Below are 20,967 nucleotides of genomic sequence, written 5' to 3'. Positions count from 1 at the left end.
TTAGTTAGTGGAAACTGAATATCTCAGCCCCACTCCTTGCCAGGTTGAATAACCCTCAGTAGCTCCTGAACCTTCTTTCTTGGGTCATTAGGCTTAGAATACAAGCTGATTTGTTACAGGTTCATACAACTGGTTCTCTAACATATCCCTAAAGGCCAGTGAAAACCTCTAAAATTAAGTGTTTATGTAAGCAGTACCCAAACAGACTCTCCGTACACAACCTGTCTCTCAGATTAATTTAACACTGCTTTCCAGGTTTAATGAAAAGGCTTATAAATGATTAGTTAACTAGCTATCCAGCCTGCAGAGAGACCATCACAGTGCAGTTTTTACAATGTTTGTTTTGCAGTTAGTTCCTCAAGCTGAGGGCAAGTGTTCATGTTAGTAAATTAGATAAAAGGAAGGTAGCAGGAGATCTAAAGCGGGATGTTGTGTTGCTGCTTGGATTAACAACTCCACATACGAAATGCAAACAAGGTTCAAGTGAATCTGTGCTCCTTCAAAGGGAAACATTCCTCTTTCACCATATTTACATAAACTTGTCTGTACCTTTGTGTCTTTTCTTCTTCCATCTCTCATCAGATCTTTTTCTTTTCCGGCATTACTCTTCTTGTTACGTTTCAATTTGCTAATGATTTCCTGTCTCATCCTGTGTCTTGCCTCTATTGGAAACCATTTTCTGTAACATTAAAGAACATGTTGTTGCATTCCAGGCCACTTTGCAGACCCGTCTTGAGCTCAACCGCTTACACCAACAAGTCCCAATTAAGCTGACGGCCACAAATCCACTCATGTGTCTCTTTCTCCTTCCCCTCTCATTTCTGCTCCAAGACATTTTTCCTTTATGAACCTTGTCTTTTTGTTCCCATCCGGCTTTTCTTTTTATACCCTCATGCTTCTGGTTCCTGTCTTCTCTTTGTTTCCTCAATGTGTTTATCCTCCTTTTAATGGCATGCAGCCACACAAACACAACTGATGGGATTTTAATGAATTTCAAAATGTTGTTAATTAGATTCACTAAAAGGCGTGCGTCAACGTCACTGAAAGCGTCACACAGCGCTTTTTCTCATTTCTCTTTTATGTTGCGGCTCGGCTCTTCTCTTCTCCCTCCTCCTGCCTGTATCCCGGCAATCAATCTCAGGACGCCATCTTGAAGGATGTCTCAATTCCTACAATGCATCTCAAGGAGAGAGAGGACGCTTGCTGGAGGAGCGATAAGCAGGGTTGCAGTTTTCATTTTTTTGACTTGCATAAAAGCAAAACAAGCCAGTCATATAGACAACATTTTCTGTTTGTGTTGAATACAAAAAAGATCTTAAGGTGCTCATATTGATTGCATAAATCACCATTTTATTCCATTCATTCGCCATCAAGCTCCATACTTCGTCTTACTGTAATGTAAATGTAGCGCTCCCTGATCACAAATCAGCAAGTCCATTGTTAAAAATCAAGTCCAGATCCGGGAGCCTGCCGGTAAAGGGCGAGATCAGGGTTGGAAGTGGCCTGGCCTGGCAGATACAGCGTGATGATGGTAAATGGGTCTGACTGTTTCACCATCTGAGTCTCTCATTAAGGGAAATGGCTGGCAGAGGCCCAGAGTCGGGATCGTAACACACGCCAGTTACACCATCACAGTTTCGTCCTGTATTCTGTGTGTGTGTGTGTGTTTGTGATTATGATTATGACAAATTAGCCTTCCAGCCAAGGCAAATCTTTTTCGCTGGGTGAACAACTGATATTTCTCTGCTCTGTCCTTAACTACTGCTGGTGAAACACTTGTTTCTGGCCAAATGTTGAGCAGGGATGCCAGGTTTGCACATTTTAAGTAAATAAACAAATGAATTCACCCGACATTTTACATGAAATAGATTTGTCAATGATGAATCCGGTCTGTAGAGCGCTAAATTCAACCTTCAATTTAACTACGTCAATTCTCTGCACGGCTTCATTCTGAAAGTTTATAGATGCCTCTTTAATTTGCTTATTTTCACTTTATCATGATCGGGTTTGTATTCAACGCAGAGTATTGCCAAACAGGTGCTCTTGCTTTCTGCTTATGCAAAATCTGAGTGTTGTTATGTTTGTCTATTACTGTCAAGTGTTCTCCAGTCAGAGAATTATACATGTAGCTCTCAACAATTTCTCCCCTGTCTTTGCCATCTCCCTGCCACGCAACTCAGACTAAAAATATGTGCTGGAATTATAGGAGGAAGTTGGGGTTGAACATGGTAATCTGATTAATTAACATCTACAGCCTGATGTAAAACCATCCAGCTCAATACTGCTTGAACATTGTACTCGAGTTTGGTAATGTGCTTCTAAAATCCAATACTTTCACAACAGTTTGACAGTCCAATTATGAAATACAGTATGCTGAGAGCGACTCTAAGAAGGAAGTTCTCTACTATAACAATTATTTAGCCTGGATTCTCTTTGAATAATGCTGTTAGATTTACCCAGACATGAAGAGTGTTACATTTTAGAACTGTGCACATAGCTGATTAAATGGAACAATGCAGCGGAGCACCCACTGTTGAATTCCTGTAAATGTTTCAATGGGGATTTCCTTTATTCCACCAATAAGCCATATATAGAGTTCTTGTATTCACACTGACAGTCATTTCTGATGTTAATAACTGAAAGTAAATGTTATCAACTGCGCTGATGTTGGAGGTAAGTGCTGACTTGTAATCAACAGGTAATCGCTCAAGTCGAGAAAGTTCCTCAAGGGTGTGACTTAATGCTTATCTGACAATATCTGCAACTAAAACATAATTTAACTTTGATTAAATATTAACACTAGGAGCAATGCTGCTCGTTATAAATTCCCTCGAAAACTTGTTAGGTAGTATAGGTGTGAATTTGCTCTGAGGATGCCAATACTTCCAGGAGCCCTGTGGGCATCTTTGGGTCATTAGGGAGATTGACAAAACTAAATGAGCTGTTGGCAGCCCGTCTCTCTCGCTCTGCTGGCTTACAACCTCTTGTTTTGTTTTTTTAAACTCATGTGCTACCCTCTTTTTTCCAGCTTTTAGCCGAGTGAAGACAAATTACAGATAATTTATTGAAGAGATGGGGTTGCAAATTAAGCGTGACTTTTCCTCTCTCCTACAGTAGTGCACGGCCTCACTGCTTTACTTCTTACACTCCACCAATACACACATACATACGAGTAAGTCACATCACAAGGCAGTTTTAACCCTGATATTTTTATAGAAAATGGAACAATTGGTGAAGTGAAAAGTGAAACAGACATCTTAATATGGCTCAAAAACTGAGGAATTGGATACAGGAGGACTATAGAATCTATTGCTGTAGAAATTACTTTAGGATATTGTTTTTCTGATATTTAAATATGTTAAAGATAACATACTTTAGATTAAACAGGACTGGACTCAGCACACTTTCCAACTAAATTAAAGGCCTGTTTTTCTCTTCCGCTCTATATAAAATCCTTGTATCAATTTCAACCTCTTATAAAGCATGACTGTGTGGAAGCACTTCAAGCACTTTCAACTAAAATCGACAGTTGAAATCCACTTCAACAAAGCATTAGATAATGGACCCACTTTTATTATATTAGACTGTTAAACGAGCCAGAAATAAACATATGGTGAGAAAGAGATTTAGCCAATTATGGAAAATTAGTCCTTTATTCACTAAATACATGTTGAAGAGAACAAGAAGAGGGATACAAAGGAGAGCCCTTTATGAAAACAGTATCATTAGAAAAAATCTCTTCAAGCAAGTGCCATCACTTTGAATCGGATAAAATGCCTTAATTTTGGACCATATATCCATTATTTTAATATCTAGCATGCACAAGAGGAAAAGGAGATGGAACCAAAATTGAAAAGGGAGATGAATATAACAATTACTGTACATCTGATCTGACATAAAAACCAGAGGATGAGCAGATGTCTTACTCAAGTGGGGCTTTTATGACATTTAATACAGGATTGATGTGTCTTTTGTTAATCACAAGCATCTGTATTTTATTTCACAGAATCAAATGTAATGCATTACCAAGAAAGAGAAGAAGAGCTTAACCTGATTTAGGTTTTTCAGAGGAAAGTACATTCTTTCGAATACTAAGACACCTGACAAAAAATGTTGAATAATATCCCAAAAAAGCTGTCAATCAATAACATGTTGAATAGTACTAAATGCCTCACAAAAAGCCTCCGATGATTCAACTTCATTGTCATCAAATAGACAGTTAAACAGAAGCCAGTGAAATACATTTTTTTTAAATGAAGTGTAACACAAAATACACAATTCCAATAAAGCCACCATGTGGAGACTGATTAAATAATCCAGCAAAAATAAACATTGATTTATAAAACTGTATCTGTCCAGCTACACCAACCTAGATACAGAGTGCAGTAAGCTCTCCAGGGTGCTTAGTCATGCTGCAGCAAAATCCAACAAAACAGGCCCGAGACAAAAAGAGACGAACAGATTACTCACAGCACCGCGTTTGTACTCCTTTAGGCACAAACCTACACACCAAGTCTCTTTGACAAGGTGAGGGTCTCGCAGCTGTTCTGACGGGAGCTTTTACCTCGGACTGCGACACAACCTTGCAGCAGTAAGAGGTGTCCTTGTTGCTTTTCGGGGTTTCAGGATTACACAGACAGTGTGAAAGCTGTCCAACCTGAAGGCTGTAAGGTCACTTAAAGGCTTTCTATGCCACAGTCAGTCAGTTAATTGTACAACTGTCAAGCGTCATCATTTCCAAGCCTGTGAGTTAGAGTGCTTTCTGAAAAATACTTAGGACATGAGAGAGTGAAAAAGGAGAGACCCTCCGTTTTAAAGACACTTTTACCATACAAAGTGTGCCATTTATCGTGTTTAGTGACTTTAATGAGGGCGTTTATTTTAACATGAACTCCAATTAAGAGTGAATTGAAAATAAAAGTGAATAAAGAAAGCTGTAGGAGAGAGGAAGCTAGACAGAAACAGGAGCTACAGGCAGGACATGGAGAGTGTGCATGTCCTGAAAATATGCAAATGAGAGTCTGTGTCTGTGTCATAAAGACAGAAGTCATGTGACAAGCAGTTATATTTGATGTCACACACATACACACATGCAAACACACACACACACACACACACACACACACACACACACACACACACACACACACCCTCTGTTCTCGGTACGAGGGATTCATTAGCAGTGCAGAGTAAATGACCTCATAATTCACCGTGGTCATTAGGAAGGAGGAAGGCACAGTCATTAGCTTGTGGAAGACACACACACACACACACACACACACACACACACCCCCACACACACACACGAAAAGCACCTATCAGGTAGAAAGACTTGACGATTTATGACGAGTCATCTAACTGTTTTGGTTTTGATCGAATAATAACATCATTATATTTGCTGTTGGCAGTCTGATGAATATTTATATTGCCAATAAATTGCTTAAACTTTACAACGAATGGACACACACACACACACACACACACACACACACACACACACACACGTCATCAGTTGAGCTGCAGAACAGTCAGGCCACGTGGTCAAGGTCTAGCAGATATGCAATGGCAGTAATTTTTCTCTCTGTGAGCTGTTTCAGTTATCAGGGACCAAAGGACATGCAGTGTGGACTTTATCAGTCGAGCATGTTGTCCACTGAACATGCCGAGGCTCATTGACCAGATATACTGATGTTAGAGCCAAACTTTTCTTCGCAATGATTTAGACCAGAAAAAGCACCACTCTGTGATCGGAACTAAAAAAAAAGGTTAACGCTTTTGCGATGCTCACACATTAGCAGCGATACGGCAGACAGAATAAATTCATGCTGTTCTTTAAACTAAAGGTGTTGCATCAAAGCAAGCGACTCATATCCCTACTTCAAATGAATTATATTACAAGTGGATTTCACGTCTGCTTCTGCAGTCTGCAACGACTCAGGTTTTCGACTGGAGAACTGTGCTGCCTTTTGATGCTCCGGACCAAAAGGAAGGACATTTGTCGAGGAGGGATTCATTTGTGTGAGCATTAATTGCAATTAGCAGTACCAGTGCAATGGTCAACATTTTTACATTTCTGTTTTGAGCACAGTTTTAATAAATTACATACATTGAAGTAGTTACTGTTAATAAATGCTGGTGGGTGTTGGACTTGCTGTTGTTTCATTGCAACCACTGTATACGCTTTGCTATGCTAACCATAGCTCCAGCTTTACGTGAGCCACAAATGCAAAATGTATATTGACATTTTCATCCTACTCTCGGAAGGAAGACGTGCAAGAGCGTTCCCCGAATAATCGATGTGAAATCATATTCCTTTTTTTTAATTTGTATTTCATTCTACTTTGACCTGAAACCTGTGTGAAGGCTGAAGAAGCAAATTAATGAAAAAACAGATTTCATCAGGAGGAGCATTATAATGGCTCTCAGTGAATACAGATCACACACACACACACACACACACACACACACACACACACACACACACACACACACACACACACACACACACACACACACACACACACACACACACACTCTGATTAGTAAAGGGAAGGGCAGATAAAAAAAGAAGAGGATATCAGATAATGCAACACTGGATACTCTCTCTCTCTTTTTCATTTCATATCTGTTTCTCGGTGCCCTTTATGTGTCTCTCCTTCCTTCTATTTTTACCTCTGTTCCCATCTGATTCAATCTATCTTACCCCCAAAACTCAGAATAACACTCCCAGGCTCAATGTCCACACACACACACACACACACACACACACACACACACACACACACACACACACACACACACACACACACACACACACACACACACACACACACACACACACACACAGAATGAGATTGTTCCAGAGAAAACATAAAGATGGTTGTGACCGTTTGAACTGCTGCTTAATGACAACAACACACGCCAAAATAAATTAAATTTCTTTGAAGTCCTCTCAAGAGCTGACTAATGAGGGTCAAAATCGACACCACGGTTGTCCTCAGGTTTTTTGTAGATCCAAACACACACACACACACACACACACACTCCAACTAAGACCATCTGTGCATAATTAACTATTCAGTCAGCTTAATGTCTCTGAGCCAAAGTATAAATGTGTGGGGTTTTCTTTCTATAAAGAGAAACTACTTTGGCTTGCTACACGGGGCCGATGTAAACACAAAAACAACAGAAGGGAAAGAGAGATTGTCATCATGTCTACACACATTGGAGTGCTAAGAATTGGACCCCGCAGATCTGGTTTGTATGCAAAGCTTTTGAAGCCTTATTTTTAGACTCTTGGATTTTGTACAACCAACTGCTTAAGAGGACATTTTAAAGTTTTAACTAACTTTCAGAAAGTGGGAAAGGGTTAAAGTTGCTCTCAATCACAAGCTAGACCCGTTCTAAAGCATAAGAACATATTTAATGATTTAATAAATATCGTGAGAAGTAGGGTGATTTTCTCATTGAGACTTCTCTATTTTTGCAGCCAGTGGAGTAAGGAGATTGTACGCATTGGTTTCATTTCTCAGACATGGTGGCTGCCAATTGCACAAACCAAAGTATTGGACACCAGCAGTCACATCCCCTCAAATAGGCAATGCGGTAACATGTATGAATGCTTACCACAAAGGATTATCTGTAAGCTAGCATGATCAGGGATCATTTGCTGATTTAGGTTTTAATCATTTGTTTTAAAAATGTAACAACAAAAAAACAATAAACTAAAATTAGGAGACAAATCGGATTTTTCCTGTTCAATCAGTCCAACTGAAAAGTCCAAGTTTTACGAGAATCGGCTCATGATTGATACTTTGTGCAGAGAGTTTTTATTTATTCTCGGAGTGGATTTCATTTCATACAAAACAAACCCGACACACCGTCCTTCAGCTCACAAACCAGCAGCCAGTTTACCATTGGAGAGCCAGATAATTGGGCCACTCAGAGCAGCTCAGAGCACACACACACAACCTAATTACACTCTCTGGTACCAAAAGCTTAGTTCAAATGCCAAATATGCTCTACAGCAGATGGTCATAACTGACACAAACTGGGCTGTTGCTTTGTCATTGAAAGTCTGGTCATGTTTAGGGGATCTTAGGCCAAGATCAAATGTCTAACAGCTGGGTTTATACTTTTACATTAACATCAATCAATAATGGCATATTCAAAACAATATGTGAAATAGCTCCATGTTGACAACCACTGTTACATTAATGGGTATGTTGTCATAGCACCCACAAAATATAAGCTCTCAGGAGACGACAACTCACAAAGCTCAGCCATTCTAAGAAATGTCATAGCTAGACACTTTGCTTGTCATATGTAATTGTAGAAGCACAAGACTCATGTCAAAACACTCCTCCAAAGATGATCTTTAAAGGGCAATGTTTAAGCACAAAATCACAAAGGGGCATGATTGAAAAGTGAAATACAGCAGGCTCTAAACATCACGCAATGTAAAGACGAGTTTCAAAAAACCGTGCTTTTTTGGTATGTAAATATCAACTATATTCCAAAACCTCAATAAACATTTTCTTTTCAATGCAAAAGTCCTCTGGTTTGAGCTGGAACCAGACATTTTCCTTTAAGATTTGCTTGAAAAATAACTGAAAAGAATCATTCATATTTATTTCATTATTTAATTAACTTAAAAGTTGTGGCTTAAAACTTCCTTTTCTGTTGATCCACTAACAAGCAACAACATTAAATACAGTTAAAACTATGCTCCAATCAAAAAGCAATCAACAAACACAATAGAACTGCACACTGTGACTAGATGTTTCTTATCGAAATGCGCTTTGGGAGTTTTAGTTCAATTATAATTAAAGAAACTGATATTTGCAAACACAGCTGCTTGTACTGACACGGATTGTACTGATTATTAAACAGTTGGAGCCTTGAATGTTATCCAACTCCTGTTCGCTTAACATTCACAATGAGATGTACCTGATTCAGTTTGTTCAAGGGGCTGGTGGTGCAGTCGTCTGACACCTTAGGTTTAGTGTTGCTCCAAGGAATCACAACATATCGAGATCTCAGAACTGATGCTAAGGGTGATGACGTCCTTAAATTGACCACATGGATCGGTCTGTTGTTATGGTAACTGAACCCTTTTCCAAAATTATCCATCCAGTCAGCACTGCTATGAGCCAGAGAAATGCCTGCACTGCAGTGCTCTGCTGTTAAAACGCTTTGTCTTTGATATCCGATAGAGAAAATGCTAAGCTCGCAGCACCGTCCGGTTAAAATGCTTAAGCAAAAACAAAAAGCAAAAAAACACTGAAATAGGAGTTTGCTGACAGACATGCAACACCAATTAAAGCGGCTTGATGGCTTTTCCTTTGTGGCTTTTATTGTTTGTTTTTGTTTACATGGAGTAGGTGGATTGGACAGCCGCTGCGGGCTGCTTTTTCCTTCCATCTGTTATTTACAGCAATTAAAACATGATTTGCAGATGCTCACTTTAAGTAGAAAAAGTATTGTGTTGAAGCAATCCTCTGCATATATCTGCAGTTTGTTTACCAAATTATAGTCCTGTATTTAGTGTGTGTTAATTGACAAATGAGCATACGTGTGCATGAATGTCCTGCTTTTGTTGGTCAGCGGAGCTTGTGTCAGAACAGGTCAAAGCTTGAATGTAAAAGAGCTTGTTTCATCTAACCTGGTTTGAACTGTCTTCTCACGGATTTTATTTTCTAAAGTATCAAAAAGTTGCTGCCGTCAGAAGACGACGTTCTGCTCTTTATATAGTAAACAAGATAATCTGATTTTAAGGGACAGCTAAAAATACTTGAAAAGAAACCTCAGATAGCTGCTAATGATTATTTATAAATGAGTTAAAATAGCATTAAATGTTCAATGGATAGTTTAGATTTGTTCGACAGTACACAAGGCACCTTGGGAGTTCCTGTTTTCTTCTTCAGCTCCCACCGACCAGAAGGGATCCTTTTTGGGGGACAGTCTACAGAATGCATTCAAAAGTTCAGCCAAAGATAATACAAGGCTTAGACTGTCTCAATCAGATTAATCATGTGGATATTTTTGGCCTGGTAGTCAAGCAGAGGTTTACTGCTGGTGCTATGTTCCAGTAAGAAACCAACATGTGACTAACCCTAGTCCGTTATTGACCATTCTGATCAGTGCAAATTATTTCCAGTGACTAAATGCTCTTAATGGTAAGAGGCCCCCAGTTATAGTGTGGTGGGCTCAGTGATCAAATGTATTTTCCATATAGACTGTTTGAAATATGGATGTTCTCCATCACATCACCTATACGTTTCTTGGCACTGAAAGTTTTTCCAAAATTTGACAGCAGTGATGGCACCGACCTCAATGCCCTTAATTATGGAGAACCTTAAGTCTTAAATTTACAAAGTTTCACATGAATAGTTAATAATCTATTTCAGATTGTCTTTATTTGAAACAGGTCTGTATATAAAACTCCTGTCAGCATATTGATCCATCTATGTTTAGGGTCAATAAGTAAGACACCAACTGGACGAATCCTAGCGTTCCTGTGTGTCTTTGTCAATGTTTCTGTGTCTTTTTTTGTTGCTCCCTAACGATGAAGAACTCCCGGGATCCTTTTATTCCTCCCTCAGTCAAAGGCATGTTAGCCTCGGACTGATCCAGTCATTGTTTGGTTCTGTCCTCCTGCTGATGTACCTTCACCACAAGGGAGAACTTATACAGTACTTCATTATTTCAGTGTAAGCTTGTTTTCTTTGTGGGTGGAATGTCACATGTTTCCATCTGGCTTTTAGTGTGACTAAACTGTCTCTGCTGCTACTGGGAAGACATTTCAAAGGCACCACAGTTTAAGAAAACTAAACAAAGTCTTTGAGATGTTACATTTCCAAGACTTCTTGTGTAAATAGTTTAGGAAAGCATGTTGTAATAAATCCTCCAGACCGAGACAGCAAAGATTTCTGAGCTTAGCTTTCCATAAAAATCGCAATGGATAAAACTATGATTACCTGTAAATATAACTTAAAACCACTCATTTGTGATCCTTATCAAAGCCTGTGGGCTTCATTACCCATAATGCAACTTGATCAACAACATTAAGGTCATAAACGTAGATGTGTTTTGCAAGTAATGACTTTTGTACCCTCCAATGGGCTACTGAGGTCCAGAAAGCCCAATCCTTTTTAAATCCACAACCCCAGATTTTATTGAATTTTTCTAACAACCAAAAATAATATCCCCCTTCAGTGAGGTAAAAATATGCTACAGCTACATTTTTCAATGGTCTCTGGGTAGGAGGCAGTAACTGTGGGAGTTTTACAGTTATTCTTTGGTAGCTTTATAAAAAGAACCCTGGTTATGTGTACACAGTAGTAGTAACATGCGAGAAAAGAAAAGAGTGTGTCTGCGTGTGGGCATGCTTTTGTGTAAGTAAAATGTCACCTCTAGCCATCTGCTTTAATAAAATGACTCAGCTTTTTCAGAGCTGTGACTCTTTCCATATCCAAATGAAAACAGACTGTATCTAAATTAAAACAAATCTCACCCTGCAGTCTCTCTACATGAATAGGAGAGTTGTATATGTATCCCACTGTTATGAGATAGAACCTGCTAAATCCCTCCTGGAAAAAATGCAATTCCATCTCAGGTTATAACCCACAATCCATCACGTTGAAACTGAGTATTGCAGAGCCACATTCAGTCCGGATCTTTAGTTTTCTGTGATGATTATCTTAAATATCAGAGCATTCAGATCTTGCCCCGACCTTCACTGAGTCAGATATTATTCTTTAATGCCTCAAAGCTCCTCGACAGATAGTATTATTCAGTGTTTCCCATACATAGGCTTTACTTCAGCAGACCGCCAAGATGTTCTTTTTCTACTCACAGTTGATTAAATAGCGCTCTAGTGACGACAGGACGCCACTGATGCATGTCTAACACATCTCAATTCTTCTTATTACTAGCATCTGTGAATATTTACGTTTTTTTTTGTTGCCTGAACCCTTAATCTCATTAAGGTGTTCAGAAAGCTAGACGTGTTCTTGTTCTCTTTGGCACTTAACTGCCTGTCATTCAATTTGCTGTACACCTTAGAAAATCTCTGGAGCTGTGTTAGTAAAGGTATCCGATACAATAACAGGAATTCACTGACTGTTTGCTGTGGATTCAAAGCCAAGGAGGGTTGAGACCTGTCCTTGGTCTGCATTATTTGGTAGTGGCAGGCGAGGTTGGCCATCTTGTGTAATTAGCCCTTTCATCCAACATGCCACAGTTAAATAATGGAGCATGCTGCCTTCTGACATTGTAAATGTTGTGAAGTTGTCGAGAGCAGTCATCTGTACTGAGAGGCAATGGCTGAGAGCTGACATTGTTAAGCAGGAAAGTGAGCTGTCTATGGCGGTGAATCATCAGTATGTGTGTGTGTGTGTGTGTGTGTGTGTGTGTGTGTGTGTGTGTGTGTGTGTGTGTGTGTGTGTGTGTGTGTGTGTGTGTGTGTGTGTGTGTGTGTGTGTGTGTGTGTGTGTGTGTGTGTGTGTACATCTGTCCATCTATCAACTTTTTATTGAGAATTCTGACAACATTTCCATTAGACCGTCACTATTCTCCAGAACGTAAACCACAACCAAGGAGAGTGCTGTCAGTCCTGGTTAACACTGCTAACTGTCTGTCTATAAAAATAAAAGGCCTAAATAAATAGCAAAAGTATCCCAACAATAACATGGAAACACACATACATACTGTACTGTAGGTGGGGCTGCTGTGACTCAATGTAGACTCCACCAATCGCAAGGTGATTTTGTTCTCAAGTCAGCATATTATTGGGCAAGGTTCTCCCAATGGCATGGCCAACTTTTGGGTGGATCTGTGTGAGTGTATCATCTTGTATGGCAGTATGAATGTGTGTGAAGAGGGGGCTTCTATATGGAAAAGCGCCATATAAATGTGGTCATTTTCCGCAGGCTGCGGAAGTTCAACATGGACTCCAGGATACTCTGCAACTTCTATAGGTGCACCATCGAGAGTATCCTGACTGGCTGCATCACCGCCTGGTATGGCAGTTGCACCGCCCTCAACCGTAAGACTCTACAGAGGGTGGTGAAAACTGCTCAGCACATCACCAGGACGGAGCTGCCATCCATGGAGGACCTCTACACCCAGCGGTGTAGGAAGAAGGCCGGTAGGATATTAAAGGACCCCCATCACCCCAGCAACAATCTGTTCTGTCTGCTGCCGTCTGGCAGACGGTACCGCAGCATCCGGACCAAGACCACCAGACTCAGGACAGTTTTATACCACAGGCTATAAGACTGCTGAACTCCTGAGCTCTGTGAATGTCTACTCACATCTGTCCAAACCTCCTCATTCAACAGTGTAAAGTATTTAAATACCTCCAATGTATTCCACATATGTATATATTTCACATCCTCAAATCTTTATTGTTGTTATTGTAAATATTCTTCTCTCGTTTTGCACTATTTTATTTATCTTTTGCACCATGTATGTTGAGTTGTTGGAGGAGCACGCGACATAAGATTTTCATTGCCAACATATACGCTGTATCTGCTGTGCATATGACCAATAAAACCTTGAAACCTTGAAATCTTGAAACCTTGAAACAAAGGTAGATACTTGCTGACGGTTCCTGTTGTGCCCTGGAATATCACATTGATTTGTCACAAACGTTTTGAAGGTAGTGCTCTCATGCTTTGAACTGGACAATGTTTGGTCTGGATCAATGTTTTTTGCTTTAATCCCTTGAACACATTTACGGAGAGGTATAATAATTCAGAAGTAGCCGCAGTGACGGGGACTGAGCCTCAGACTGATGAAGTGAGGCAGAGCAGCTGCTTCAACACCCAGCTGTTACTTGAATAACATTCTCTCAACATATTAAAACAACTGAATCAATCTGACAGACTTTCATTTTAAGTATTTTGTCCTTTCCCTGTGGATTGTTATAGCAACAGCGGTCATATCATCAATTCTGACTCCTATATGAAGTCACTAGACTGTAGAGACTTGTTTGTGGAGACCATAAGGACCAAACACAAATCTTCTACAACAGTGGAACACAATTGTAGTCAAGGCGTACTGTAAAATATATGGTATTCAGTCCTTTGTGTAACTTAAATGCTTTAAACAATATCAGGTTAACTTATTTCAAGAGTTCTCTCGAGGGTAGTGTCAGTCTGCCTCGGTCGTTCTCCAATAACTGATGATTTAATTCAGAAAGGTTCCATTTTGTGTATTATTTACCTGAACAAACATATGGTTTTCATACCTTATGATGACATACATGACCAGGAAGTTTCCCACCAGGCCGATGACACAGACAATCATGTAGACGACCACGATGGTGACCTTGACCCCGGTTGGCAGTAGCGCGTCGGTTTCGTTGTAGATACCGCTGAAGTTGTTCTGGAAGTGCGAGTCGTTGAATTGGAAGTGACCCAGCTGGGACAACAGGAGGTAGTCGTCCGGGTACTCCATCTCCAGAGCGAGGGGCTTTACTTCACCTGATGGAAAGAAGAAGATGGGTGTCACACATAATGTCATCATCAAGCTACTGTCAACAATAATGCCATACTGACTGTCAGTTAGTTTGATGATTTGAACAAACATTTGAAGGTAAATTCAATGAACAACTCAACAGACCATCAAATCTTGTTTTGGCTAATCTAAAGTGGTTCAACTTCCCACATTGCACAGTTTTGAACAATGCTGCAGTCTCATAGTCATAAATATGATGTTGTCATGGCCTCACCTCTTTTTTGCTTGACCTCGAAAGAAAACGTCTTGAAGTGAAGGAAAAATGTTAAATAGAATTCATAAGAACTTGGGAAAAGGTTTATTTATAGTACACGTGTTTGTTTTAACTTTATTTAATATGCATGCAAAATGAGTACTCCTACCACTAAATGAAACACTTAATTCTAATCCTTTCAAGTAAAGATTCTTGTCCTGAACACTATCATCACTGTTCGGCATTATAGACCAGGTTGTTGGTACTGCTCTCTTTAATGATATAGAATGAAGGGAACTAATGAGCAATGCTGAACACATAATTAAAACAATAAAGCAGCATATGCCGAGCCATTAATTACTTCTTTTTCTGGATGTAAAACTAAATGTTTTAGGTCAAATGTAGCCACTTTGTAAAAGGCAGAAGCTCTATGAGTTACCACAAGAACTCTTCTGCAAAATTAAGGTTAAGTCTAATTGGTTGAGGTCAGATCATTTCCATGGTTTAGAGAAGCTACAATGATTGCAGGCACATGGTTCTTATCCTGATTTTTGATGTCAGAGTCACATTTTGTGCACACAAGTCAACCTTCACGACCCTGCACTAAACAGTATTACAAGGTCACACTGCTTCCGACTTTTTTCAAATTTACACAAAGGTTGCTTTAAGCGGAAGAAAAGAGGGAGAGGTAAAAATATGAAAAGGACTTAGAAGATAGAAGATGAAGAAAAGCCGAGCAAGATGAAGTTCAAAAGACAATAAAGTAAGAATGGAGAAGCTTGAAAAGGAATGCAATATAGGGAAAGCAGAACGAAAGGGTGAGTAGATGTCGATCAGGGGAAAGTAAAAAAGATTTGAGGGATGAAGGAAACAAAAAAAAAACTAGTACAATAGGAAATAAAGAGGGAAAGATTTGACTTCAAATGTACTATTAATGCTATACCACGTGAGGAATACATTAATGCCAAGATGTGTGGGGCTCAGGGGAAGAATGGGAGGGAGAGAGATTACATGAATATGTATGTGTGTTAATGCAGTGAAAAGAAAAAGAGAGCAAATGCAGTGGGCTTTTACTTTCCCTCAGCAACAATTCTACAGCCGAGATAAAGATTTACATTTTCAACCACCAACCAAAACAGTTTCTGCATTTAAAGGAGTTCGCTGCGTAAATGTTTCCTATTGTTTTATGTATATCTTATTACGTTTACCTTTTATCATCTAATTAATAACATCTAAGAAACGCAAAGCTGTCCCTTAGCCTTTTGTTGTCTGGCCATTAAGAAGCATTACCTTGATCTGTTTGTATTCTTGGCTAAATGAAGACAGACTTAACATCTTTTTGTCTAAAAGGGATTTTTTACTGCCGCCTCTGATGCTTATACACATATTGTAAATATAATTAAATAACATATTCCAACTTATTGGACTTGTCAGAGTGCTTCTCTGACAAAGTCAACATCCGTCAATGGCAAGTAGGGGATACCAAAAGGTAAATTAAATAGTCTGGGTTTGAGGTTACATGATATATTTCATACGTGTTTAACAAAGATTTCGGAAAAGGCAGACATAGCGGACGGGAACAAATACTCATTGAGCTGCAACAGTGATGAGAAACAACATTCATTTCAGACTCTGTTGAACAAAACACCAGATCTATTTGAATTGCTAAACAAATCTAGGATGTTGGCCGCATTATTGAGGTCTGCAACATTAGTATGCAAGTCAGTTTTCACTGCACGGTAGGGTTGACAGTGTTAATCTCCCATATAAAGGAGTAAAAACATTTTGAGTTGTTGTTCATGAGTATAAGTAAGATCAACAAGTGGATTGGCATGGTGTGAGTGGTAACACAGAGGCTGTACTTTGACTTAGTGAAGAGGATGCTAAGCCTAGTCTCCGGTCTACTGCCTAACCTTCATTTACTATTATGCGCTTTTGATGGTCTTTTGAAGTATAAGCTCAAGCATACAAGTAGCTGATATTGATTGTATTTGCACAGAGACTGAGCTCAGACATAATCTAGGATCAGCCTTTGGCTACAAAAGCAACACACTCTTTCTCAGCAACACCTCTTCATGCAAGCCGCAGCAGCAACACCTCAATATGCTGACATGAACAAGGCTCCCTCCCTCTCTCTGCCTGATCATGAATATTCATCAAATCAAAACAGCAAAGTAATTCTGCTGTGCTTCTGAATAGCACAGCAGAATTACAGCAGGGAATACACGTATACTGTATGGGCACCAGAAAATATAATGTTTTCCCATCTCATCCGTTCAACCCTTCCATCTCTCCATTAATCTCTGTTGAGATCTTGTTTCCACTCCTCTTTCCTCTATAATCAATTGTCTACATTTAAGACTCAGTGTATATGAGCTAAATCTCTGATGAAGTAGCAGTGTGTGTGATTTGGCTGCCTAGGCTTTGATGAATAAGCAGTTAAACTTAGAACATGAAGTGTGTGTCCATGTACGGCTGTAGCGGCACTCTGGGTGGGCCTCCGTACCACCAACTACTACGTGTGAGAGGACTACATATCACTAATGAGACTGATATTTTTATTACGGTTACTGCATGGATAGCACAACATAATAATGTAAGGTCATGGCAACTGGTATTTACACTACGGCAATGTGATTTCCTGCATGAGGATCCAACAGTATGACATAATGAAGCAGAAATAACTCTGATTCACTGGGGTATTTCATCACTGTTTCCAACCTCAGATGGCATTCGTGCTATCCCAATCAATTCATCAGTCCCTCTGATGCATGTGTACCATGTGGTGTTTTCATCAACTGCTATTGTGATGGAAAACGGGGGTAACCTGCAACAAGTGTCACCAGTGGATCTCAAGCTGGAGCTTATTAAGGTCCATGTTCTTGGTCTTGAGTCATGTGTCGCAGAAGGAAAGTTTAAGTAGCCGTATGTCAGTGTTGTTTTGAGAAGTGTTGATATATGAGCACATGAACATTAATATAAAGGGAGTGATGTTAAACTTTTGTGTATGCTGCATTCAGATAAGAGTGAGAAAATTGTCAAAGTAGGCCCAGTCAGTTGTTATTTATTTTACTATATAGACACTTGGTAGGGGTTTAGACCCAAACACAGCCCTACAACAGGTGGGAAGGGTCTGGGCACGATATTTTAGACAGTATCACACCATTGACAACCAAACCTATTCAGTTAAAAAATTGACTATTATCCTTTTACACATATTTGAACAGCCATATTTTGTCAAATGTTGATGAAGATGCAGTAACTGTGTGGTTGCTCTAATTGAAGACGTTGACACTGAAAATGCGTCAAAATCATTATTTTAATCCATTGCACGTTTTTGGGCAGTACAGAAAGGCTGCAGTGACACAGAACATTTTCTAAAACGTTGTTGACGATGCCAATGTGTGTGTGTTCTCAGGTTTTGGTATGTTCTACAGATCAATTCAATCTAAATAATATCATTTCTGCCACCATTGAGCCCATTTTCTGTGTATGGAAAACCATAAAATGATGTTTTGTGTGAAATGTTTTGAAGAAAACTGATCTTTTAGATGATTGCAGTTATTGGTAATACAGTTGGTAGATTTATTGATACAACACTGTGTTTTTTTCTAGACTGGCTCCATTCATGTGAATGAGGAGGCTGGATTTTTAAAACCAATTATAAAGTTTATGTGAAAATGGCTCAACATGAGGATGTTCACAATACATGAATTATCTTGTGAAAATGCAAAGACCATGAGTATGGAATCCTTGTTTCAAGTATAAATGTATATATAAATGTATATATTGTATACACCACAGATCAACCAGAACAATTGTTAGAGTTGAATACATGCAGACTCAAAAACCAGCCGCTCAGAGGAAACACATTATACAAACAGCTGTTAATAAGCCCATACAGTTCAGGTAAACTATGGTGGAAGATGTAGTATCTGCTTATTTTCAACCTTCCAGCTTCTTCACGGTAACATAAAAAGCCAATCTTTGTCACTTCTTTTGTCTATGTTGCAGGAAATTGTTTGACTACACTGATAACAAATGCCACTGCTTCCGTTCAGAGTGGAAGTGCTGTTGGTTTGCACAGCATTGTGGACCTTATAAACATTTACTTGTATAATAAACAGTTTTGAAGCTTTTCAAAAAACTGTAAAGTTTTTATACTTTTTTTCCGGGCAAGAAAAGTAACAGTTTATAATCCCAATATGTGATTTGTTTATCCACAATAACACATATTTGGGCATTTCTGTGCTGTGAGGAGCTGCTGGCTGTGTGAGTGTGACCAGTCAGAGTAAAAAAAAGCATGTTGAAAATGGTTTTTATAGTAATTCTTACTGGTAGAAGAGAAGACACAGGTATGCACTTTCTGTTTAACCGTATTAAATCATATTTATATTTTAAGTTATGAAAGCCATCATATGCTGATAGCTAGCTAGTTAGATAGATAGCTAACGTCTGCTAGCTAGCCTGTTGTATAGGCAGCTTTTGCTTAAATACTGCACAATTTATTTAGGATTTGATGGGTTTACTCGCTTCTGTAGCATTGCAAATTTCAGTTTTAATTTGTGGTTATTCTGTTTGTCTGGCCTCTGCACATATAGGAGCAGCAGGATAACATGGTGTCAAGTAGGCTATGACCAGATACAGTATACAACTTGTATCTTTGCTGGTCTCTCTAGCTGATCAGTTCATTTCGCTTTTGTAAAGATCTTTTTCAGCAATTAGTCTCTACAACTTTCTTATGTGGGATTAGTTAATTTAATACATTTGCTCTGGATTCGGTCTAGACTTGGTCTTGTTTCCTTTGGATTGGTCTGGACGCAACTGGTCCTGGTATTGGACTTGGAATACGTTTTACTTTTAAAAAAAAGCCCTGATACAGAGTCATAGGTAGGCTATAGTATAACTTTTGTTTCTCACATTCAAAGTTTACCTGACAGCAAAACTCCACTGGGTGTCATATGTATGAATGTCAACCGTTCTGTAAGACTCCACCTTCTCAGTTGTGTGCATGTACTGGGAAATCATTTTAGACATTGTCAAGACTCATTGAGAACCTGCTCAAATAAATTGCATTTACTTATGTTCTGAAGTTTGTTTCTGCAGTTTGTCATAAAACATATTCATACAGAGCTGCTGCAAAGTCAGTAGTAACACGAGCATTCCCAACTCAGACAAACACACAAGTACAGTAAAGACACATGAGAAAGAGTTACAAATAAGTGCATAACCAAACCCTCCTCTTCAAACCTGACACAACATAGAGACCCCAAAATGCACCACACGTGCACACATACACCACTCACTGATCAGTGCAGGTGTTTGAAGTTAGCACACTTAGTTAGCAACAAACCACTTCCACATGTCTTGGCCATGCAACCTGTCACTAAAACGTACCACAACATGAAGCAACTATAAACACACTTAAATGCACCATGAATGCGCAGACACAGCACTTTGAAATACAAGCACGTCATGCACGCGCTGCACCACGCGCCATCAGTATCTATACAGTGTGTTATGGCAACCTTTCAGCTGAAGCAGCCCAACATAAACACAGTGACGGACTGCAGGCGGACAGAGGCGCGTTTTCACACGCAGCGCCAACAGTGGTGGTCCAGGACAGACAATTATGTCTACATGCATGCACATATAAGTACAAATTGCATTGTTGTAGCAGCCTGTGATATTTCGTACCTTTCAGGTAGAAACACCTCTAGAGCTTCCCTCAGACCACCCCGGGGACACAACCGCTGGAAGTTGTTGTGCTTCGTCCTGCGTTACTGTGCACTGTCTGCTTTCTGTCCGCTTCCTCTTTCGGTGTTGGTTTGCTGTTTTAAATTCGTAGTTTCTTCCTGGTTTCTTCCTGCTGTCAACACCAAGTAGTAACCGGTGTCAACATCCCAAAATCTCCGTCAGTCCGTCCAGATTTTCCCTAAAATGACGAGGGGGAGAAAAAACCTATAGCTCCAGTCAGCATCAGCTGGCAGGCAGACAGAGAGACAGAGGGGGAGAGAGAGAGGGGAGAGTGTGGGGGAGGTGGGGGGGAGGTGTGTGAAGAGGAGGGGTCTGCTGGGATGAAGATGCAGCCAGGCGCTGCGCTTTCTTCCATTCCTCTCTCTCTCTCTCTCTCCCTCTCTCGCTCTCTCTCACTCGACAGATCGATGAGGGCTTTCTCAACAACTCCCCCCTTCTTCCTCTCTCCCTTCTCAATCTCCGTACTTGTAACCCATCTTCTTGTATGAGCATCG

The 20,967-nt window shown here is 39.7% G+C and overlaps 1 protein-coding gene across 1 annotated transcript in view; it reads right to left on the bottom strand.

Moving 5' to 3' along the window:
- Positions 1-20,693, bottom strand: part of oprl1 (opiate receptor-like 1) — a 68,624-nt gene extending 47,931 nt beyond the window's left edge. The window contains exons 1-2 of the mRNA XM_063886333.1: positions 20,414-20,693; positions 14,255-14,489 (exon numbers count right to left, since the gene is read on the bottom strand). Of these exons, the coding sequence (XP_063742403.1) occupies positions 14,255-14,463 (209 nt within the window). The 5' untranslated portion in view covers positions 14,464-14,489; positions 20,414-20,693. The remainder of the gene's footprint in view (positions 1-14,254; positions 14,490-20,413) is intronic.
- Positions 20,694-20,967: the final 274 nt, after the last annotated feature.

This window comes from Eleginops maclovinus, chromosome 1 (genome assembly GCF_036324505.1).
Source record: "Eleginops maclovinus isolate JMC-PN-2008 ecotype Puerto Natales chromosome 1, JC_Emac_rtc_rv5, whole genome shotgun sequence".
Taxonomy (NCBI): Eukaryota; Metazoa; Chordata; class Actinopteri; order Perciformes; family Eleginopidae; genus Eleginops; species Eleginops maclovinus.
The sequence above is the reverse complement of the archived record's forward strand: the minus strand, read 5'-3'. Positions and strand labels throughout refer to the sequence as shown.